The sequence below is a fragment of the Pan paniscus genome, chromosome 2 (assembly GCF_029289425.2).
Source record: "Pan paniscus chromosome 2, NHGRI_mPanPan1-v2.0_pri, whole genome shotgun sequence".
In the NCBI taxonomy this organism is placed as follows: Eukaryota; Metazoa; Chordata; class Mammalia; order Primates; family Hominidae; genus Pan; species Pan paniscus.
This window is the reverse complement of record NC_085926.1, coordinates 112,270,173-112,295,112: the sequence shown is the minus strand read 5'-3', so window position 1 is coordinate 112,295,112 and position 24,940 is coordinate 112,270,173. Positions and strand designations below refer to the sequence as shown.

The 24,940-nt window shown below is 42.6% G+C and overlaps 1 protein-coding gene across 1 annotated transcript; it reads right to left on the bottom strand.

Moving 5' to 3' along the window:
- Positions 1–347: 347 nt before the first annotated feature.
- On the bottom strand, positions 348–16,554 carry TIGIT (T cell immunoreceptor with Ig and ITIM domains). The gene is made up of 4 exons (XM_008950431.5): positions 16,418–16,554; positions 14,666–14,995; positions 10,850–10,956; positions 348–2,549 (listed from the first exon to the last, which is right to left on the bottom strand). The coding sequence occupies exons 1-4, from the start codon at positions 16,476–16,478 to the stop codon at positions 2,313–2,315; spliced, it is 735 nt and encodes a 244-aa protein (XP_008948679.3). The 5' UTR covers positions 16,479–16,554; the 3' UTR covers positions 348–2,312.
- Between the last annotated feature and the right edge of the window lie 8,386 nt (positions 16,555–24,940).

Genomic DNA, 24,940 nt, shown 5'->3' with positions numbered 1-24,940 from the left:
TGGAGACCAATAGACATAGATAGACACCCTCCCTGGGTATCAGCTTGGCTTGGGTTTAGCTACTAGAGCAGCACAGTCCCATAGAAATATGAGAGCCACATATGCAATTTTAGACTTTCCAGTAGCCACGTTAAAAAGATAAAAAGAAGCATGAAACTAATGTTAATATTTTATTTCACCCAATACATCCAAAATATTATCATTTTTGACACACAATATACCAAAACTACTGAAATAGTATTCTTATTATTCATATTAAATCTCCAGAATCTAGTGTGATTTTATACTTATACCAATTATAACAGCACATCTTGATTTAAACTAACCCCATCTTAAGTGGTTGATGGCCACATGTGGAAAGTGACTACGTGGTGGATAGCGCATGTCTCCAGGAATCCAACTATGAGATGGCCTTCTCTGGTTCTCAGAGGAGAATCTAGTTCAGTGAGTTCTATTTAAAAAATTTTTTTTCAAATTGAATCCCATTTCAGTAACCTGACCCATTTCTAACATCTATAGGCCCTTTTGTATTTTATCACCATCCCAATAGTGTTTATAAATGTTTCCCAATTACCATAATTATGTTAAATAACACCCAACTCTCAGTCCAACCTCTGCCGAATATACACCTCCTCCAAATCAAAACACTACTCCCTTTTCGTCATTACATTTTAGTTCACTTCCAATTTGTGAATTGTGTTCTATTTCCAACAGATTTCCACTAATTTTGCAAGAAAAATGCCGTAAACTGCCACAGCAAACAACAACATTTTTACATTCATTTAATCTTTCTTCCAAAGGACTTGGAGCTCTGGACAGATTTCAGTTCATTCTTCCTATGTAACCCATTTGGTAGAAAAGTGAAAAAATAATAATAATAAAAATCCTGGGAGAAACAGTTGAATTGTCTTGTTGCTAAAACAATTGTCAACCCCAGTCTAAGTCTTAGGAAGCAGGACAATGCTTTATTTTTAACCATGGGCAAGACACAACCTTGCTTCACATTCTCTTTCAGTTCCTTGGCCCATGAAAGAAAATCAGTCACCAGTAAATCCAACCTCCCTGCTCATTCCTCTGAGAGAGATGGTGGAAGGATAAAAGTCTTCTAAGATCCAGCCTGAATGCAATTAAACAGAAATAAGCAGTTCAGTTACCCCAACCCCAGCACAAAGTCGTCAGGGAGTGAATAAAAGGGTTCGAAGAAGTTAGTTTGAAGGTGTTTATTTTTTAAACCCTCTATCACTCCCAGCCCCCCTTTTTCCCCTAGGAAGAGTCCCTATTTTAAAAATCCACATTTTCTTTTTAGTGGGAAACGTTCTTTTTTCAAAGGCTCAAGAGTGTATTGATGCAGAAAAGGTAGATCAAGGCCCAAATGCTACGACTTGGCTCCCTGTGTGGGCATGTGCGTTTCCTGGGGCTTCCCCAGCACACACGGCCGGAAGAGGCTACAGGCCTGTATCAGGCTGTCTAATGGATGAGTATGTCACAGCAAAAGGAAACTTGAAATGCCTGCCCAGAGAATAAAATCTGAAGTTTGCTGACTCCCTTGGTGCCAGGGCCTTCTGTGTGGGACTCTCAGTTCCAAGAAGTTCCTACAAGTTCCCTAGACAAAACTCCTGCTCCTCCCAGACTAGCCTCAACATCCCCTTGGTGCTCCCAGGCCACTTCATCACAGATAAGCCTATGCCAACTACCTCACCCCAAACTGTCATCTCTTCCTGAAGGCCTGTGTATGTCTCCTTCTCTCCTTACTATAATACCTTTTCATGACAACATTGTCTCCCCATTTAACTGTAAGTTCTTGAGGGCAGATACCAAGATTTAGTCACTCTCAAATCTCCCCATAGAGGCTGATACCAGGACTTACTTATAACCTGCCTTTGAATGAGTGAAAGTTACTGAAAATGACGTGAAAAAATGAGATGAGGATGGCTCTGCAGTCATGCCATCCTCATCATCAACCACAAAACCTTGTAGCCCAAAATGCTGGCCATTATGAGGAATGTGTCTCTCAGAGACATAGGATCTGCTCAAACTGCCAGATTTAAAACCAGGTCAAGATATTTTTTAATTTTGCATTTATGATCAAGATCCACGTTACTCACCCTAGGCCTGCCATAATGCAAAATGGAATAGAACGAAAAGGCCAAGGAAATGAAGATGGAGAAGAGGATGACATTTATTCACTCAACTGAACACACACACACACACACACACACACACACGCAGCACTGATGGAGACTACAGCTGCTTATATATTCATCTATAATAGCAAAGATAAAAGTGTATCTTCCAGAAGATGCCTCTGGTTGCTAACCAGTCTCTGTGAAGAAGCTGCAGTTACCCAGGCTTCTGTAACTCAGGACATTGAAGTAGTCATGCAGCTCGGCATAGTCCTCTCCCCGCTGCTCTCCACAGAGCCCAGCAGGTGCAGCTTCTGCCTGGACACAGCTTCCTGGGGGTGAGGGAGCACTGGGGCTCCATTCCTCCTGTCCAGCTGATTTTCTCCTGAGGTCGCCTTCCACAGAATGGATTCTGAGAGCTTTCTTCTAAAAACAAACAAACTACAAAGTGAGTACGTGGGGATGTTATTCAACAGTTACTCCCCAATATGACATATATTGAGAGTTATTGTGATCTCTCTCTTCCTTTCTTACACACATGCACACCAGCAAACTTATGTTCTTACCAACACCAGTTCCTTAGCCTTTAATTTCTCAACCGCGTTACAGCTAGATTTAAATGCTAACTAGTCCACGGAAACTGCACTTACTACATATACCACATGCCACACACCTTGTTACTTCCCGTTCACTAAGCTTAGTGAGGCAGCTTTCCATTCTCTATTTTCTTGTACTGTTTACTGCACTTGACTCTGTCGACCTCTTCCTTTCTTTTTTTTTTTTTTTTTTTTTTTTTTTTTTTTTTTTTTTTTTTGAGACGGAGTCTCGCTCTGTCGCCCAGGCTGGAGTGCAGTGGCGCGATCTCGGCTCACTGCAGGCTCCGCCCCCCGGGGTTTACGCCATTCTCCTGCCTCAGCCTCCCGAGTAGCTGGCGACCTCTTCCTTTCTGAAATGTTCTCTTTCTCTGGATCCTTTGGCATCACTCTCTCCTGATTTTCTTCTCCTCCTTTGAACCCCCACCTTCGTCTTCAGCCAGGGCTGCCCCTTTTCTCTTTGCACATCAGCTCCCCAAACCGTGGGGTTCCCCAGGGTTCTGCTCTCTGCTTTCTCTCATGCTAAACATGCTCTCTGAGTGATTTCATGAGCATCTACTTTCTTATATCTACAACCACCATCTGTCCTCTGAAGATGCCCAAATCTCTATCTAATCTAAACTAGCCCAGTCTTCTGCCCTGAGCTCCAGATGCAGGTGTCCACCTGTCCACTGGGCATCATCACCTGATGACCCACGGCAAGCTCAGACTCAACTTGTCTCAAAAGACACCATCACATTCCTGCCCCAACAAACCACTCCTGCCCCTATATTCACTGCCCTGGTTTATGGCACCAGCTGATCAGAAATCTGGAGGCTAATGTTCAACTCAATTTATCTGTAAAACTTCATCCAATTTTAATCCTAGGCAGTTCTGAAATCTACTCCCTCTTTTCCATCTCTATATCCATGTCTTCTCTCACACCTGGGCTTCATCCTCACTGTCTCTGGACTCCCTCTTACTTCTAGTCCAACTCCACATGGTCACCAGCAGAGTGATTTTCAAAAACAAAAGTTGTGTCAGTCCATATTTCTGCCTAAAACTCTTCAATGGCTCCACTGTATATAGGAGGGTGCTTAACCTGAGATGCACAGCTGGATTTCAGGGGATTTGTAAATTGTATAGAAAATTTTGCCCAAGAGGAAAATCCATAATTTCACTACGTTCCTCACAAGAAACTGTGATGATCCCCAAAACATCCCTTGTGATGATTCCAAAAACATCCCTTGTGATGGTCCCACTCACCTTTCCAGCTTACATGCTAGGAAAAATTCTAAGTGCCTTACAGTAATTATTATTTGACTGAAGTTTTCTCATGACCTTATGAAGGCAATGCCATAATTATCGGCATTTTACAGATGAGAAAACTGAGGTTCATCAAAGTTAGGTGGTACAGCTACTCAAGTGGTTGAGTTGGGACCCAAACCTAGGACTGTCTGATTCCAAAGAACATGCTCCTAAATAACACAGTCTATGGGCTCTCAAAGTCTGTAGTGAATGCTGTTGTGCCTGTCATAGCTAATTTTAGGTATCATCTTAACTGGATTAAGGGAGCTGAGAGAGCTAGTAAAGCCCATTTTGGGTGTGTCTGTGAGGGTGTTTCCAAAGGAGATTGGCATGTCAGTCTGAGTGAAGTGAGTGGGTAAGATACACTCTAAATGTAGCCAGGCACCATCCAGTCACCTGGAGGCCTGCCTTTCCCAAAACAGAAGAGAGGCAAAATTGTACATTCTCTCTTTGGAGTTGGGAAACACTCTTCTCATCCTATCCTTGGACATCAGGACACCAGGCTCCCTGGCTTTCAGACTCCAGGACTTAAACCAGTGCTCCTGACCCTGGGTTTTCAGGCCCTTAGCCTTGGACTGAGAATTACACCAACAGCCTCAGTGGTTCTGAGGCTGTTGGACTTGAACTGAGCCAAGCTACCAGCATCCCAAGGTCTCCAGCTTGCAGACAGCCTGTGGTGAGACTTCTCAGCCTTTACAATCACCTGGACAAATTCCCCTAACAAATCCCTCCTCATCTATCTATCTATCTATCCATCTATCTATCTATCTATACATCCATCCACCCATCCATCCATCCATCCATCCATCCATCCATCCATCTGTATCTCCTATTGGTTCTGTCCCTCCGGAGACCCATAACTAATGTACAGTTCCTGCTCAGATCTCTCTACCTGACCAGCACTCCCATTTTCCAGATGCTGGGAGTGTACGCTGTGAGCTCACAGCAGCCCCTTCTCTGTAGAATTGCTCTTGGACCCTCGCTGGTGAGCAGCCAGAAGTAATGACTGACCTAGGTGGATTTCCAAAATGCCAGCTCCCTGCCTAAAAGTTCAACCCACTCTGTACAATTCTTGCTTCAGCCAAGTCTCCAGCTGAGACCATATCCATGCTGAGCTTTCTTCCCTTAGCCCTCCCTATACTGCTTCCTTCACTACTTTTCATCTGAGAGCTGTCCCAATAAGTCACTCTCACCAAAATTTGCATGTCAGGCTCTATTTCCGGGGACCTGATCTAAAACAGTTGCTGCTGGGAATAGTCCCAGAAGGCAGCCTGTAAGAACAGGATTGTGGAATGGGATCACTCACCTGCTAGATGGCAACACAAACCCATGACTGGTGGTGAAATGAGATGGGACAGAGATGGATGGGAACTATGAGCTGGTGCACTGACTCTAACATTTGAGATGTATAGGGTAAATAGTTAGTGTTAGAACTCTGGAATTGGGTCAACAGTATAGGGTAAATAGTTAATATTAGGACTCAAAATTGACTTTTGCTAAATTGCACCGATGGACTGAAGTGAGAAAATGACAGCCTCAGATCTATCAGCAACTCAAAGTGTGAGAGTTAAAGCTCCTCCTTGGCAGCATTTTAAAGACACTCATCTATCCACAGCTGAAGACCAGGTACATAAGCTAATTGTAAGAGGGACAGGACTTTAAAGAAGGCTGATTCTAAGCCTAGGTAAATTTTCTATGCCAAAGCTAGCATCTTGATAGTAGAGGAGGAGTCTCCTGAAACTTGGAATGAGGATCCCTGGAAAGATGCATTTGAGAGCCAGGAACCACCTGCTTCTCTTATACCATCTGGAGCTGCAGAAGTGGCCCACTTCCCCTTGATGGAAGAGAATCCCTGCTGGGCCCTGCCTCTGCCTCCCCTACTGTCCATCAGGCCCGTAATTAGGATAAAATCTCAGCCCATGCTAATGGAGGAAGTGCTGGGTCTGCTAAGATAATAGAAAGGTTATATACTACAGGACCTGGCTAACATCTACTGGCAGAGACTGGGAGAAGATGCCTAGGCATGAATTCTGAAGGTGATGGATTGTGGTAGGGGGTAGAACATAAGACTGGATAAGGGATAATGCGTCAATATTGGAACGCTCAATATTTAACACCCTCACAAGTGCCCCAGGAGATGATTCTGATATACTGCTGTCAATAGAGATGACAACACTGCTTTGGCAAACTATGGAAAAGGGGAACAAAATGCTCAGAGAATAAACCTACTAAATCAGAAATGGCAAACTGAGTTTTGTGGGTCAGGAATAAACCTACTAAATCAGAAATGGCAAACTGAGTTTTGTGGGTCAAATATGGCCCACTGCTGGTTTTTTACAGCCCTTGAACTAAAGATGGCTTTTATATTTTAAGTGTTTTTTAAAACAAAAATAGTTTTAAAAAGTAATATCTTCTGCACAGCAAAAGAAATAATCAGCAGAGTAAACAGCCCACAGATTGGGAGAAAATATTTGTAAATTATATAGCCAACAAAGGACTAATATCCAGAATCTACAAAGAACTCAAACAAATCAGCTGAAAAAAAAATCCCATCAAAAAGTGGGCTAAGGACATAAAAAGACAATTCTCAGAAAAGGATATACAAATGGCCAACAAACATATGAAAAAATGCTCAACATCACTAATCATCAGGGAAACGCAAATCAAAACACAATACCACCTTACTCTTGTAAGAATGGCCTTAATCAAAAAATAAAAAAATAACCGATGTTGGCATGGATGTGGTGAAAGGGGAACACTTTTACACTGCTTGTGTGTGGGAATGTAAACTAGTATGACTATGGAAAACAGTGTGGAGACTCCTTAAGGAACTAAAAGTAGAACTACGATTTAATCCAGTAATCCCACTACTGGGTATCTATCCAGAGGAAAAGAAGTCATTATACAAAAAGCAGCACAATTTGCAATTGCAAAAATATGGAACCAGCCCAAATGCCCATCAATCAATGAGTGGATAAAGAAATTGTAGTGTGTCTGTGTGTGTGTGTGTATGTGTGTGTGTATATATATATACATATATATGTATATATATGTATACATATATGTATACATATATATATATATACATATATGTATACATATATATATATATATACACACCATGGAATACTACTCAGCCATAAAAAGGAACAAAATAATGGCATTTGCAGCAGCCTGGATGGAATTGGAAACCACTACTATAAGTGAAGTAACTCAGGAATGAAAAACCAAACATTGTATGTTCTTACTCAGAAGTGGGAACTAAGCTATGAGGACGCAAAGGCGTTAAGAATGATACAAGGGACTAATGGACTTTTTGTACACTGTTCGGGTGATGGGTGCACCAAAATCTCAGAAATCACCACTAAAGGACTTATTCCCCAAAAACCTATTGAAATAAAAAATATATAAAAAATTAAAACATAAAAATTTATAGAAAGAAAAACTAATATTTTATTACACATAAAAATTATATGAAATTAATATTTTAGTGTTTATAAATAAAGGTTTGTTGGAACAGAGTCATAGTCATTCATTTATATATAATCTATAGCACTTTCACACTACAATGGCAGAGTTGAATTGTTGCAACAGAGACTATATGACCTACAAACCCAAAAAGATATACTATCTGCCTCTTTACAGAGAAATTTTGCCAATCCCTGTACTGAATAATTTCCAAAATCCAATAGCTGATTATATTGACTTTTCTAGGGAAGATCCAGAGAACATCCCTTAAGATAATAGCAACAATAAAGGGGAAAAAGGAAAAAGAAAAAGAATATCCTTTTTACTAAGCTGGAAAAGAATGTGCTAGGGGAGCTCCAGCATCATTGAGAAGTTTGGTGGTATCTCTCCTCTATAGGCTAGGGCTAAAATAGGAGATGCTTTTACAGAACTGGATTCCTAGTAGCAATGAGGATGAGGAGATCCCAAAATAGTACAGAACAGATAGCAGCACTTAAAGAAACAAAATGGATGTAATTACTTCAATGGGAGCCAAGAAAGCCTGATCCATGGGGATATTAAAATGGTTAATAGAGCACAGTGTGCCCAGGAGAGATACAGCTGGGCAGCCAAGAAGGGTATTGCTTACATACATAATCAAAAGAGGTCAAGACTACAAGAGAGAAGGCTGAAGCCAGCCAACCCTGTGGAAAGTCAGGATCCTTTGTCCAGTGTTCATGTCTATGAGCACTACTTGAATGGATACCAGCCATTTGCCTCTTGGCTCTGCTCTCTAACCTTCTCCACCCTATTCTGTGCCCTATGAAGACTGTACTAAATGTACTACATCAATGAGTCCCCTTATCCTCCATCCTAAGTTTGAGGTCAGCCAATGCAAAGCAACAGTAGGGGAATGGAGAGAGGAATGAGATGAGGGTATGTAGTTCCCTTTGTTCTTTCTGCAGGGTGGCCTTGGACTGGTTGTGACCCTCCAGCAAAGACTACAGCACTTCTGAAGGAGACCCCTCCACATAACTCTCTCCTTCCAGGCTCCAATAATTAGCCCCTCCCCTACCCTTTGAAGAACTAGGAATGGTTACAACACCTTGCTACTCCTCCTTGTGGTGTCCTTACATCCTACTAGACTTCTGGAAATCCTATTATTAAACTGTCTTCAAACAACCCAGTTTGAGTACTACGTGTTCCCTGCTGGAACCCTGAATAATGCAACTATAAAATGCTTTGAGCAAGGAGAGAGAGACAGAAGACTGACAACTATAGCCAAAGCACAGGAAAGATGCAGAGAGGACCCACACTACACAGGAAGCAGTGGAAATGTCAGAGAGGGCTGGGGAATCAAACACTGTAGAAAGGGAGCAACAGGACTCAATACGTCTCTTCATCTTTTTCTCTTTCTCTACCCTCCAGATGACCAAAGTTAGTCCAGGTGCCCAGAATGAAAATTAACCAGTCTTGAATCCTTAACAGGAAAAGTTGTTCAGCTCCTTCTAAAGAGCCTTTGATTCTTTTATTCCAGACCATCAGGACACTGCTAACAGCAGAGAACCTGTTCACCAACCACCATAGCAGCTCCCTTCCCAGCTAAGAGATCAACTTTCATCTTCTTCACCTCCCCCCTCTATTCAATCATTTCTCTTGTCCTCACCTTCCCATAGAGGGTTCATTTCCTCATTATGTCTATTGTGATAGCCAACACATAAATGAAAATATTATAGATCATTGACTTTCCCAATAGCACCAGCCATGTCTCAGCCACTGCAGTTCAACCAGGCTGCAGAATTGAGTTGTTAATTGAATGGAATTAGAGTTGGAGGAAAAGTGGGTTAGGATCTCAGGTGGAGGGTCTGGGGTAAAGGTAGAAATTACAAACTTGTGTTTCCCAAAATATTTATGTGGTGACTTGAATTAAGGTGACCTGGGCTGAGCTGACTTAAAGGGCCCAAGAGATCAGACAAAACAAGGAGTGGAAATTCTTTCACTCCTCCCAATCAATACCAGTAGCTGATGACATAAATTTCACTGATATAATTCTTTGTTATTTATAAAGATTTTACATGAAATATGCCACTTGTTCATCACAACTCTATGATATAGAGCAAGCCGAATTATAATACAGCTATGGTTTTAATGTGTCCCCCAAAAGGCCATGTGTTGGAAACTTAATTACCATTGTAATAGTATTAAGTGGTAATGCTTTTAAGAGGTGATTAGGCCATGAAGATCTGCCCTCATGAAGGGATTAACGCCATTATCTCAGGAGTGGGTTAGGTATCATGGGAGTAAATTCCTAATTAAAAGGATGAGTTTGGCCTCATTTCTCTCTCTCTCACACATGCATGCACTCATCACATGATGCCTTCTGCCGTGGGATGAACCTCGCCAAATACACCATGCTCCTGGACTTCCCAGCCTCCAGAACCATGAGCCAAATAAACTTCTTTTCTTTATAAATTTCCCAATAATTGTATTCTGTTACAGCGGCAGAAAATAGACTAAGACAAATCCCCATTTTATATATAAGGAAATGAAGACCTTGAAAGATTAAGTAACTTTCCTAAAAGCATACACTCAGTGCCAAAAGTAGAAAGTAGATCTTTCAATTCCCCATTCATTACTCTTTCAGCCACATAAGCTCTTAAGCTAAACAGAGGATTTACAACCTGCTGATCTTGCCATGCCCACTTTACCACCAATTTTTTTTTTTTTTTTTTTTAGAGATAGAGTCTTGCTCTCTTGCCCACGCTGGAGTGCAGTCGTAGCTCACTGCAGCCTTGAACTCCTAGTGTCAAGTGATTCTCCCACCACAGTCTCCCGAGTGGGTGGAATTATGTCTATTGTGATAGCCAACACATAAATGAAAATATTACAGATCATTGACTTTCCCAATAGCACCAGCCATATCTGTGGCTTCTGAGGTGTGAGCCACAGCTCCTGGCCTAACCCTACATTTTTGGAGTGTTTATTTCTCATTCTACAGACATGCTGGGTAACCTAGCACTACCAGAGAGTTGTAATAATCAAAAGAGCTAATGTGCAGAAAGCTCTAGCATATATAGATGCCCACGATGCATCAAAATCATAGTAGATAAATTAAACTCTCAGAGCAGTGGCTTAAGGGATAAGCAGAAACCAGGAGTTACAAATGACAGCAAGATGGGTAGGAAACAGGTCCAGCTGTCCAGGGGGTCCCTCCCTACGAGAGGGACAAGGGAAGAGCATAAATAACTGCACTAATAGGCAGAACAAATGCCAGGAAAAAGGCACAAAGAGCACTCGGGAAGATCACATCTGGGTCTCTGGGCGGAAAGAGAACCTGAAAGGACCCGGGTGCCAGACGTGGGGGTGCCCATGACTGCGGTGTGCAGCCGGAGCCATTACCTTTCTAGCCAACGCGACCACCACGATGACTGCTGTGCAGATGACCACCAGCGTCGCGGCCATGGCTCCAAGCAATGGAATCTGGAACCTGGCACTGTGCTCAGCCACTAGAGGGAGGAAAAAACAGGGATGAGTGGCAGAAGCCAGAAGTGAAGCTGATTTCCCCAGGGCAGCCTGAGCTTCACGGCAGAGAGGGGAGGATTGGCCAAGCCCTTTGTGTAACCATGGGACTGGAGCCTTTAAGCCCAACACTTTGAACAGCAGAGTATCCATCCGGCCCATCATGAAATCAACGACTGATATTTTCAGCAGTGGTGTACCTTGTATATTCGATACCAGAGCGGGTCATTTTAACATTCCTTTCTTCTATTTGACAAAATCATTTTTGGTAATCATGAAATGAAACAAATAGTAGTTCCAGAAAAAAACTCAGAAAGTGAATATTTTCTTTTATTGAACTTCAAATATGAAATCATATCAATAAAAATATTTAATTCAAAATTAAAATAAAGTTAACATTAAATTACAAAAATGAAAAAAAGCATGTAACCTTTTCCCTTAAGCCTATAACACTTATTTCCAGCTAGGCTGTGAAACCCTGGAGGGCATGAGGCTCTGGACTCTTATCCTTTGCTGTTTTCTCAGCATCTGACACATAGTGAATGCTCAGTAAATATTTGTGGCATAAGTGAAATCATGAACTAGTGAATTTCATTAAGAGATAACATGTAAGTGGAAGCAAGAAGATGCAGGAGGGGAGTTTTGAAGAGATGGGTACGATCTGACCCAAGAAGAAGGTGAGAAAAAGAACACCATCACCCCCATGCATGCTGCGCTGTAGGTGGGTTTCCAGGCTGCCCCAGCAGCTCAGGCAGGGCTCAGGTATCCAGCGGAGTCTTCAAAGGATGCGGCAGAAGCCTCACATCTCATCCCTCTAACTAAGGGTCTGGGTTGCTAAAAGATGGCTTAGGAATCCAATCCATAAGACAAGGGTGGTGCCTGCACAATTCAAATTCCCCAGAACACGTTCCTCCTGCCTTGAGGGACTCAGTCACAGTTGGCCAGGACGGCTCCTGGTTAGCCATAGCTAGACAGTTAGCTCTGGAGGAAAGAGGACAGATGGAAAGCACAGGGGTCATAGAGAACACACTGCAGCAGGTAAGAGGGGCTGCAGAGGGCTATCCATAAAACCAGGAAAGGATATATGATCAGTTTGGGGACAGAGCCAGATCGGAGGCAGGGTTAGGCCTGGGTTCTCTTACACCTTGGGGACAGATGAAGATAGATGGAGTGAAAAGCATGTTGAGGTTTAGGGAAGATTATGATAATGAGTTTGGTTAGGTTTAAGGATAAGTTCAAGATACAATTGGGACCAGAGTGGAACTTGGGATATTAGATATATCAACTTCATTCGGAATTTTTGGTTTGAAATAAAAGCACCAATGTCTCCATTCACAGTTATGGTCATAGAACAAAGATATCAAGGTCTTTGAAACAGAAGCAGCCCTGAGTAAGCATGACATCACTACATGCAGGGTGGGGAAGGGGCAGACTCTGTATAAGGGTTACTTAAAACTTCTGCCTATTAACCAGGTTAACTTTGGGGTTAAGTAAAATTTTAGCATTAAGGTTAGGAATAGCTTAAATATTACAGATAGTGTTAGGATAGGGACTTGGACTAAGGTTTGAGATTAGGTTCAAAAAGAAGCCAGGGTTGGTGCTAATGCAAGTAATTAAGGAGAGTTTGCATTCCACATAAGCAACTGACTGCTTGAGAAACAAGAGGGAAGAGCCAAGTGACCAATGGCGTTCCCTGGAGTCTGCAATGGCAAAAGGGTGGAAACATACAGGCTTTGTGGGGAGGCTGCACAGGGGTCCAATAGAACATCTTCTGATCTCTCTCCCCAGGGGTCCATGAGCCACAGAGAAGAAATTTGCACCTTCATTTCCCCAGGTTCAGGCTGGGAAATAGCCGTGCCACTGTGGTCTTGGGGAGGAGTGTGCATGTCAGGACCACCGATCCATGAATGGCCTGGCCTGGAGATTAGCAACCAGACACAGCTCCCATTTGGTCTTCAGTTGCTGGTACTACCACTCCACAGGGGTCTTCTGCCTGATGAACTCCCTCCCTGTTCCCAGTCCTGCCATCTGGTGATGGGTCCTCTGGCATATGACACTGGGGTAAAGAGCCCAGAATGGTCAAGGCCATCACTTGGTTACTTTGCCAGAATCTAGGTCCCCTGCCCTGCTTATTGTCCCAGGCCTCCTCTAACCATGAACCAATAAATAGCATAAAAACTAGCCCTTATGAAGTTAAGCTTATTACCTATCTAGCACTGTTGTAAGACCTTACTTGTATCAGCTCATGAAATTATTTGCCACATTTTATCGACAAGAAAACTGAGAAAAAAAGTACATAATTTACCCAGACTTCATGGGGTCAACTGCAATAGTCAACCCCAGACAGTGCAATTCCAGAGCCTCAACTCTTAACCGGTCTTTGTTTGGCCTATGTGAAATCAGTTAAGAAGTAACACTTTGGGAGGCTGAGGCGGGCAGATCACTGGAGGTCGGGAGTTTGAGACCAGCCTGACCAACGTGAAGAAACCCCGTCTCTACTAAAAATACAAAATTAGCCGGGCGTGGTGGTGGGTGCCTGTAATCCCAGATACTCGGGAGGCTGAGGCAGGAGAGAATCGCTTGAACTCAGGAGGCGGAAGTTGCAGTGAGCTGAGATTGCGCCATTGCACTCCAGCCTGGGCAACAAGAGCGAAACTCCGTCTCAAAAAAAAAAAAAGAAGTAACATTTGAAAGGAAACTTTAAGGTAACCTTTTATCTTCTCAGTTTACACATATTTTGCAACCATATAACAATCTTCAACATAACTGACAGCAGTAAATAGGAGTTCTGAGGATGCAGTTTAGTAGAACAAAAACATCTGTGTTAAAATCAGCTCTACCACTCTGAGCAACTCCAAGCTCCAGCTTCTGCCTGCATCAAACAGATGGGAATCATACTAATAGTTAACACTTATACAGGACTTACCATGTTCCAGGCATTGTTCTAAGACCATTTTCTTGTAGTAGGTAATTTAATCCTACATTAGCATCGCATAAGGTCTTATATTCATCCTCCTTTCACAGATGAGAAAACTGATACACAGAGAAGCTAAGAAATCCTGTCTGAGGGCAACAGCAGAGCCAGGATTTGCACCCAGACTGTCTGGTGTCAGAGTCTGAGCTTTTAACCATGGTGCTATACTGTCTCTCAAATAAGATAAGAATCCTTTTCTAACCTCTGGGAATTGGTTTAAATGTGCAGGTGGATAACGAATATGAGGGCATTTTGGAAACTTGGAAGTACCACACAAATGTAAATTATTGTACAATCAAACTTAGCACAGGCTGTGCTTTGTTTTTAACCAGCTCTAATCTTTATACACTTAGGGGTTAATTCTAATTTGCCCAATTATACTAAACCAATAAATGGGAACTTTTGCATATGACCTCATCAACTGGTCTTCCTAGGAAATATAGGTAAGATGTGCTTCTTACATAAGAACAGTGGTTCTCAGTATTGGCTGCCCATTAGAATCACCTGGAAATGCTTTTAGACCCTACCCTTGTTTAGCTCTGCTATTAGGGATTCTGATTGAATTGGTCTGGGTGAGGCCTCGGCATCAGTATGATTTAAAATCTCCTCAGGTGATTCAAATGTGATCCCGAATTGAGAAGCCCTGCTGTGCAGTGTTTCAGGATTGCATTTTCTATGCTAGAGGGAGAGGTTTATCCACCAACTTGCTCCAGCAGGAATACCTGAGCTTTCTAGGACCTCCAGGAAGATTCTCCCAGTGTAAGTCCCATCAGGGTAGGTGTGATAGATGCAGAAGTACTCCCCTGTATCGTTCATGGTCAGTGACTGGAGGGTGAGGCCCAGGCCAGGGCCTGGGGCCACTCGATCCTTGAAGGATGGGGAGATGTGCCACCCCAAGTCAGCATTACAAATGGCCAGAAGCTGGTCCTGCTGCTCCCAGTTGACCTGGGTCACTTGTGCCGTGGTGGAGGAGAGGTGACATTGTAAGATGATAGAGCCACCTTTCTCTGCAGAAATGTTCCCCGTTGTTTCTATTGTGCCTGTCATCATTCCTAGGGAAGAGGACAAAGCACATGTGAGTCCTGGGTCAGCAGCTGGCCTTCAACCTTCCTAGAAAAATTCTAAGGGCCTTTGAGGCCCCAACTGGATTTTGGAATGATAGTTTCTCCAGTCCATCCTGTTGCTCCTCCATAGAGGCTGTAATTATTTCCTGTTTCTTCCATTTCAAGAGACGCTCCTCTCCATGCCTGTTATTCAAGGCTCCCAGTCCCTCATTCAGGTTGTCTTTCCAGTCTTCTCACCCTTCTCCACACATCTCTACTCCAGCCCAGCCCAGCCCATCTCCTCCCCACCCACTGCCCTATGCTTCCAGAGCTGACTTCTGCCCCTCTTTACACCTCGCCCACAGGGAGGCTTGTCAAGGCTGCCCTCCCTCCCCGCCTCCTAGAAGGCCCCAGCCCATCTCAGTCTCCCTTCTCCTTTCATATTCACTGCCTGTATTGTAGAATTAGCACCTTACTAAATGCCTGGCTTATGACTACACAACTTAGCACGTTGCCCCCTCGCATATTCTGCTATGTAGCTTCATGGCCAGCTTGTTATTTTCGTAGGCCTATTTTGTCTACCCACTTAGAATATAAGCCCTTGTCAGCTGATACCACCTCTTCTGTTTTTATTTTGTTTTGTTTTTATGTTTCTTCCTGCGGCCTAGTTCTATGCTGGATGCATTATCCTTTGAAATAAAACCTTGCTGTTTGGTTGATTGTCATTTGCAGTGCCTGAAAAAACCTTCAGGAAAGCCAAGAAATCCAATAGCCAAGGAAGCTTAGCAGGAAACCCTGCTTCTCCCAGGCATAACCACCCTCTCAGCACTTAACCTCTCCCCAGCAACCCTGGGCACATCTCCATCCTCAGATAGTTCAGAAAGCAACATAAAAACTAATTTATACCACAGTTTTTAAATATTTGTGTTCCCCTCCCTCAGAAATATTTGACTCCAATTTTTAATATAGAAGAAATAAATTTAACAAAAAATCAGTCTCTAGTGGTAGAACCTCTGGAATCTGTGAAAAAGACATTTTCAATTCACAGAGAACTTATAATATTTTCCTGGAAAGTTCCTGAAAGGCAACAGAAAAGAAGCTGGAGCAGGAATGAGCTTCTAAAAGCAAACTGGCAATGCCTCCTGCCCAGCCTTTCTTCTTCTCCTGCTCCTTCTTGTGCTGGCCAGTCAGGCTCCTCCAACCCCGAAAGTCTGCAAAGTCCTTCATCTGCCACCAAAAACAGAACCCCACCTCATTCTCAGAGATTGTCCTTTCTTAAATAAGAGTACACAGGACTCTAAAAGTTGCAATTTCTTTCTCTCAAGCAGCTGTGGCATGCTCTTGGAGTCTTCCCTACACAAGCACCCAAGTCTCCAACCAAGCTTAGCCTTGTTTTTCCTCCCTGCTGCTCTGCTGGGTTTCAGGCCTTACCTGAGGCGAGGGGAGCCTGCCTCAGCCCCTGGGCCCAGATCAGGAGGAGACACCACCGCATGCTTCTGCCCAGAGGGCCTACAGGAAGCAGATGTGGCCTCTTCTGCCACTGAAAGTAGCCGACTGCAGATAGGACGGTAAAACTGAGCCTCTGAGAAAAGACGGTCTCGGAAAAACCAAGTTTGGCAAAAACCATATTAAAAACACATAAAGTTGTCAACAAATACACAAACTGCATAGGGTGAGCCACAAGAAAGGCCATGAAGGAAACATTTAAAAATAAATGAAAATTGTGGTTAGAGGTACACTCGTCTTTGGATTATAGTCAATCTATTGTTTTTAAGTTCTGTCTTAATGTATTTTCTAAAAATCAGCCTTTATTCAAAGAGCTCAAGGGCATCTGTGTAGTGCCCAAGATTCTGAAGAATCTGCTACTGATGAGGAACTGTTGGCTGAGCTCCTCTGGCATCCTCCTGATGAAGAATGTGCAATGATAAGAGAAACTTATCATTGTAGGGACTTACAGGCCAGGGACTGCACTTGAAATCTAATGAACAGGTGAACAAGAAGTGTTTACTTGGGGGATGATACATGGATGGGACAAAGGTCTTGGACAAACACAGCAACTTTCCCTTGAAGGAGATCTTCTACTCGAATCTTATTTCTTTTGTCTTGTTTATCTGGACTGAGACTTTGTTGAATTCTGGCTTGATGTCTCTGGTGCAGTAGGGTCAGAGGAGATTAGAGGAGAGAGCTTTCCTGTGCACAATGACCTCATGAGAGCTGGAAATGCAAAGAAGGGTGAGCCCCTGGGAGCTGACCCAGGAGAGGGATTGGTTGACATTTGCCTGGAGCTCCCAGCCCATCACCAGGTCCTACTATGGACCCATCCTTCTTTCCTCCCTCCCTCCCTTCATTCATTTGAAAGTCCCTGGGTGCCTACAAAGCACCAACCTCAACACCAGGCTCTGAGGATATGAGAGTAAATAATCACAGCCCCTACCCTCAAATAGTTTACAAAGCTTGTTCCTTGGTGAACTCAGTCAGGAGAGGGGGTAGAGGATCCACATTCACCTGCCTCGCAGGCTCTCAACACAGTTGCCTTGGGGATGCTCCATATTGTACATCCTGAAAATCTGCATCTGCACCCAGAAGCATCTGAAGCCTGGTGCCCTGCCCCCTCCATTCCAGCCATGCACCTCTAGCATTTCACACCATCCAGGCTACTACCCTCCTTCTCCCTTGCAAGGTCTTCTATCTCAGGCCAGTTTTCTCCCCCTCTCTGGGTTCTGCCTATCCCCAACTCTATGACTTGTATACCCCTTATACCCCACCTCCAGACCCTTAGACAATATACGCCTTACCAGCTTCTCTCTGCCTACCCAATGCAACCTGTCCTTCAAGGCTCACATCAAGAGATGCCTTGCCTTTCAATAGCTACAAAGCCTTCAGCTGAAGGAGAAATAATACCTAATGTGTGCCCAAGGGAAGGTGCCAAGGTTGAACTGGAGGGATGTTTCCCAAACTCACTAAGGCCGGGGAGCCAGGAGTGGCAGGGCCAAGAGCAGCTAGTGGGACTAGAGCACAGAAAGTGGTGGACACTAGGATTTGGGCTATAAAAATTTACAGCCTGTGTTTCCATAGTTCAGCTGGGTGGGAGCCAAAGAGGTGAGACCTCTCTTATATAATGAGATATCCAGAGAAACTTAGAGTTGGTTTTAAACAATTGTTAAATAATTTTTCTGTTTTTTGCTAAGTAACCAGTCCAAAGAGGAATATGGTCAAGTCCATTTTGATCAATGGTGTTCTCGAGGGGGATGATTAACAGACTGTGTCCAAAGTCATCCTGTTTGGTGACCTTGGAAAACTTTCTCAACCTCCTGAAGGCTCAGTTTCCCCATGTGCATATAGGAATAAGAGTACCTCTTTCATAGGGTTGTGAGGATTTAATGCACTAGTGTTTGGTGAAGTGTTCAGCACAGTGCCTGGAAGATGGCAGGAGTTCAATACATCAACAATAGTATTGATAACAATATTAATTAAGGAAGTGAAAGGAAAATTGGAGGACAATATCCCTATCTATATAATGTGCTTTGTCAAGAGTAAAATCCTAGTCTCCAGACTCCAAGGCCAGGGTTCCACCCAACCTCTTCATTCTGCCCTCCTTATCTGATAGCATGTTTCTGCAGGAAAGTGACCACTTGCCAGCTAGACCCTGAGGCTGCCTTGGAGGAAAGCAAATGACAGAAGTCTCTCCCCAGGGAATCTACCCCAGACCCTCCAGAGCCCCCTGTACAGACTCCACGGGGAACCTGGCTGGTTCCCACCCACTCAACACCAGCCCCCAGCACTGAGCGGCTCAGCTGTGAGAAGCAGGCCTGCTCTGAGAGCTCCCCGGGCCACCCTGAGCTTTTAAGGCCAGTCAGCAGCCCTCGTGGCATAGCAGGGATCTGTGAGGTCCATCAGGTGCTGACTCACATTTCTATTTTAAAAATGCTAAAATCAGCCACTGTGCTTTATTCTCCCCTGACTTTTGGGGCTGTGAGTTGGACAAGTCTGGTCCGCCTTGATGCAGCTGGGTGAGTACAGGTGCTGAAAAAGAATGTCACGTTTGCCCGTGAAAGGGGAAGAAGTGCTGGCCTAGACTGTAAAACCCCCTTATCAGTTCACAGCTGGGCCTTCCCCTAGCCCGCCCTGCGCCCTGTGAAAGTCCCGGGCCAGCCGCACTTGAGTCCACAGCCTCCAACCACAGGCACGGTCCTGAAAACCTGTGGCCCGCAGCCCTCAGCCAAGCGGGGCTGGGAGTGGTGGTACCTTCCACAAGATCGGTGGCTTGTACACGGGAAACACAACCTAGGGTTCTCCCAGAGCACAGACCAATCTCCCAGCAGTGTCTTTGGGCTTCTGCTTCTCCAAAGTCTTCCCTCTGGCTCAGAAGTGGTAGGGGAGCTCCATGGCTGTCACAGCTGTCTGATGCCTCCTGTCTCTGCCTAGAATCAAGGGCAACATCCTGCAGCAGCAGCAGGGGGTCGTGCTCTCTCCTCCAAGCTCCCCACTCTCCGCCCTGTAGAACAGCGCCTCCTGGTGGCAGGTTATATTATGGCGGGGGGCGAGAAGGCCCTGCCTCCTGCCTTAGATGTTAGGAGAGAAGGGCGAGGAAGCACGGGAGCCCTGACACAGGGGGGACAAGGGGACCTGGCCGCCCCAGGCACCAGGAAGGGCCCGCCCTGTGTCCCATCACCCCCAGCTGTCTCACAGCCTTAGCCAAGCTTCCTCACAGTGGGGCGGCCTGAGTAATGGAGTTCCAAAGCCACTTGTGGAGAGAGCTGCCTCAGAAAATCAGACTCCACGCGAAAGGACTGCCCATGATCTGAGGCTTATTAACAAGCCATGGGACTTGGCTGACACTGGCAAATACAAATGAGGAGAACTTGGGAGTGGGACCGCTGACTTCTGTTTGTCAAAACTCCCTCCCGTGAGGTGGCTCTGAGGATCTATCTCCTCCATCCTCCAAGGCTGCCAAGAAGTTCAACCGACTATGGGAAATTTCTTTCTTCTTTCCAGCTGTGAAAATAGGACAGAGACCCCTAGGACAGGTTGGAATGCAAAGTCAGAAGAAAAATCTTTGGGAAGAGGCAGCTGATCCTCTCAGCTTAGGCCTCTCCTGCCGCCTCTCTTCACAGCCCTCCTACACACCCACATTGCTTCCCTCCTTCTCCTCCTCTATCCTAGATGGGATTAAACTATTGTATAATTAGAAAAATTAGGCAATGACACTTGTTAAAGCAATGATACTTGTTAAGCGTCACTGACACTTGTTAAGCAATGACACTTGTTAAAGGTAAGGCAGACTTTATTCAGGACCATCACAATAGGTATAGAGACCAAGGCAATGGGATTTTGCAGTGGGGGAGAGATTGGGCTCAATTCTGAATACAGCATGGGCAATGGGAATTTATCACCAAGAAGCAGAGTGGGGGTCAGTGGATGGAAAAGTGCTAAGAGAGAACATCACGTGTAAGGAAGATTCTGGCTAAACTGACCTAATAGGATTCTTGCTAAAGACAGGCCAGGGTAGATCAGACATGAACTGAGAAATGGTGGAGGATGAGAAACCTGGTAAGATATCAAGGGTGATCAGATATAGGGGGATAGGGGTTCTTGCAAAACTGATTTATCCTTGTTCTTGGCTAAAAAATGGATTTTACAAGGAAGTGCATGGATGGGCCTAGGAGAAGGTTCAGGACAAACTTTGCTGACAAAGTTTGGTCAAGCAAAGAATCATTGTTACTCTCAGTCCTTTATACTATCAATCCATCCCAGCCCCATCTGCCTTGGGAAAGGTAGCCTCTACCCCTGGACACTTCCTTCCTTCTTCCTCTTACCTAGAGCCCTCAGTCATCCAAGACAACTAGGACGGGGATAGAAGTACACGTGAACATATCATTCCAAGACTCCCTCAAGCATCAAGAGATCCTCCTGTCCCCAGCAAAAAGAATGCCATACCTAGAAGATTTCACAAAGAGACTACAACAAACTTCTGAAGAGCAGGTAATTTTAATGTTACTTAAAATATAGACACAGAACATAAAGAAAGCCTTCTTAATTAGTTTTATGATATGAATTCAAAACTGATATTAAAGTGATTAAGATTGCACACAATTAAAGAACACCAGATTTGAATCTCACTTCCATATGTTGAGGAAACAATTCTAAATATTGTTACGCAGAGTCTGATAATATATTAAACAACATACATAATCACCAGGTAGGGTTTATTCCAGGGTAGCAAGAATGATTCAATATTGCAAAATCCACTAATAATAAATATAAGGTCTATATTTTTCAAAGCCTATAATCATTTCCTTTGATTCTGATAAGCAATCTGATGAAATCAATCCCCATGACCTATTTATTTATTTATTTATTTGATGGAGTTTCTCTCTTGTTGCCCAGGCTGGAATAAAATGGCACAGTCTTGGCTCACTGCAACTCCCACCTCCCGGGTTCAAGTGATTCTCCTGCCTCAGCCTCCCAAGTACAGGCATGCACCACCACGCCCAGCTAATTTTTTGTGTTTAGTAGAGATGGGGTTTCACCATATTGGTCAGGCTGGTCTCAAACTCCACCCGCCTCAGCCTCCCAAAGTGCTGGGATTACAGGCATGAACCACAGTGCCTGGCCTGACCAATTGTTTTTAAATTCAGTAAAAGAAGAATCTGTAAATTATTTTTTCACACAATGTAAAAAAATTATTTTTACGTGTGTGTGTAAATTATTTGTACACACACACATGTAAAATTAGCCCCAAACTAGCATCTGTTTTGATGGAGAAATGCTAGAGGTATTCCTACTAAAGTCAGGAAAGGGTACCCATTATTACTGTGACTGGTTAACAACTTACTGGAAATATTAGCCAATTTAATTAAGTAAGAGAAGCATTTAGAGGTATAAGAATTATAAATAAGGAGACAAAACTATTTCTAGCTATAGATGATTATATATGTGTGGAAAACCCAAAGGAATCAATGGGGAAAATATCATAAACAATAAAAGAATTCTGAAAATTAACAAGATATAAAATTCATACACATGAACAGTCTTTCTATATTCACAGCAATAATTAATCAGAAAGTGTTTTGAAAGACAGCCTCCATCTATAATCACAGCAAAAAAAAAAAAAAGACCGAATACTTAGGAATAAGTTTAATAAGAAATGCACAAAAGCCAAAAGAAGAAAATTTGAGTCAGCTGTCCTTTATGTGTTTAAGTGAAATTCTACAAATACTAAAAGAAAATATGACATAAGTGAATTCCTTTAAAATCTGAAAGTAGAGAGTCTTTTAACTTCACTAAAAATCTGGAATCAATAGATAAAATTTTGTGATGAATTTGATTACTTGAAGTTTTTTAAAAAGGCTTTTGCGTTCATATAACATTGTAAAAGTCAAAAGACAAGTGACAAACTAAAAAGATTATTTGGAACTTATTTCACAGCCAAATGATTAAGCTCTTTAACATAAATAGTTCCTAGAGTTGAAGAAGAAAAAGACGAATAATTCTGAACATATCCAAAGACCTGAACTGAGAGTTCATAGAAAACGAAATACAAATATTCCTTAAACAAATGGAAAACTCCTCAACTTCAGTCATAGAGAGACGAGCATCAAGACTACATCATGCTACCTCCCCACCAAACAGGCAAAAATCAAAATTTTAACAATATATTCTATTGGTAAGGCCGCAGATAAACAAGTACTGCCATATATTGTTGTTAGGAATGCAAAATGATACCACTCCCTTGGAGGAGAGTATGTCAATATCTATCAAGATCACAGCTGTGTTTATTATTTGGCCAGAAATCCCACTTCTAGAAATCTAAAGATATAACTGTACCAATGCAACATGATACATGCACAAAGTTATTCATGAGGCATATTTGTACTAGAAAAAAAAAAGGAAACAGCTCAAATGTTCGCCAATAGAGGAATGGTTCAATAAACTGTGGTACCTCCACATGATGGAGAATTAGGTATCCATAAAAATAATGAGGATGATCTCAATAAATTTGTATGAAATGATCCCTAGAAGATATTGTTAGGTGAAATAGCAAGATCCTGAAACATGTGTATAGTATGCTACCTTTGTGGGAAAGAGTGAAGGAGTGTAAGACTATGACTACAAATTTACCTATATTTGTAATAAGAAAAACTGTAAGAATTAACCAGAAATTAATTCTAATAATTGGTTACATTTAGGTAAAAGGCAAGCAGGTGAGGAGAGAGATGACTGGGAAGGAAGAAAAACTTCTTAATTATAGCTTTTAACTTCTAAAACGTGATGCTTTTACATATTTTAAAAAAATACATATTGGTATGGTCTGAATGAGTTCCTCTAAAATTCATATGTTGAAATCTAATTCCCAATGTGCCAATATTGAGAGTTGTGGCCTTTGGGAAAATGATTTAGCAATGAGCGTAGAGCCCTCATGAATAGAATTAGTTCCCTTATTAAAGAAACCTCAAGGATCTTGTTAGCCCCTTCCACCATGTGAAAACGCAGCTAAAAGACACAATCCATGAGGAACCAGCCCCCATCAGGCTCTGAATCTGCTGGTGGCTCCATCTTGGAATTGTCAACCTCCAGAACCATGAGCAATAGAATTCTGTTGTTTATAAATTACCCAATCTAAGATATTTTGTTATAGCAGTCAAAATGGACTGAGATGTGTGTGTGTGTGTGTGTGTGTAGTATAAAAAAGGAAAAGCCATTCCTAAAATTAAAGGAAAAAAGAAATTAATCATATATAAAATTAATAACAATCATACAGAAAAAAATAATTATGTCAACTGAGTTTGAAACTTAGCACTGTGTATTTCTTTGGTGGGCTATAATCTAGGATAAAAAATAAAAATATATATAATCAATTCATTCAGTTGCATTGTTATTTTGAAATAATACAACAAATAATTATATTGTTAGAAGTCAAGATTTTCAGCTTGAAAGAAAATAGATATTTAGAAATATAAACTCAAATAATTAAGTAAAACTCTCTGTAGTGTTAAATTTGAATTTGAACTATCATTACAAAGTCATGATTTTAAAGAATACATAGACAAGCATATCTCATTTTGTTGCTCTTCACTTTTTTGCACTTTGTAGATACTGCGTTTTTTACAAATGGAAAGTTTGTGGCCACCCTGCATAGAGGAAGTTAATCAGCACCATTTTTCCAACAGCGTGTGCTCACTTCATGTCTCTGTGTCAAATTTTGGTAATTTTCACAATATTTCAAACTTTCTCATTATTATTGTATCTGTTAAGGTTATCTGTAATTAGTGATCTTTGACATTACTATTCTGATTGTTTTGGGGTACCACAAACCAGGCCCATATAAGATAGCAAAATTAATAAAATTGTGTGTTCCAACTGCTTTACCAACTGGCCATTTCCCCATCTCTCTCCCTCTCCTCAAGCCTCCCTATTCCCTGAGGCACAACAATATTGAGATTAGGTCAAGTAATAACCCTACAGTGGCCTCTAAATGTTCAAGTGAAAAGAAGGGCCACGCATCTCTCATGTTAAATCGAAAGTTAGATATGATTAAGCTTAGTGAAGAAGGCACACTGAAAGTTAAGATTAGCCGAAAGCCTGGCCTCTTGTACCAGTTAGCCAAGTTGTGAATGCAAAGGAAAATTTCTTGAAGGAAATTAAAAGTGTTATTTAGTGAATTAACATACAAATGATAACAAAGTGAAACAGTCTTATTGTTACTATGGAGAAAGTTTTAGTGGTCTGAATAGCTAGCTGATCAAACAAGCCACAACACTCCCTTAAGCCAAAGCCTAGTCTAGAGCAAGGTGGTTACTCTCTTCAATTCTACCAAGGCTGAGAGAGGTAGGAAACTTCAGAAGAAATGTTTGAAGCCAGCAGAGATTGGGTTCATGAGGCTTAAGGAAAAAAGCTGTCCCATAACATAAAAGTACAAGGTAAAACTGCAAGTGCTGATGTAGAAGCTGCAGC

Bases quoted from the DNA above. Each gene is read 5' to 3' on its own strand.
- TIGIT (XM_008950431.5), bottom strand. From the start codon at position 16,478: ATGCGGTGGTGTCTCCTCCTGATCTGGGCCCAGGGGCTGAGGCAGGCT. The intron at 14,996-16,417 runs GTAAGGCCTGAA...CCTCTTCCCTAG, and splicing joins GCAGGCTCCCCTCGCCTCAG to GAATGATGACAGGCACAATA. The intron at 10,957-14,665 runs GTATTCCTGCTG...TCCTCCCTCTAG, and splicing joins GGAGGTCCTAGAAAGCTCAG to TGGCTGAGCACAGTGCCAGG.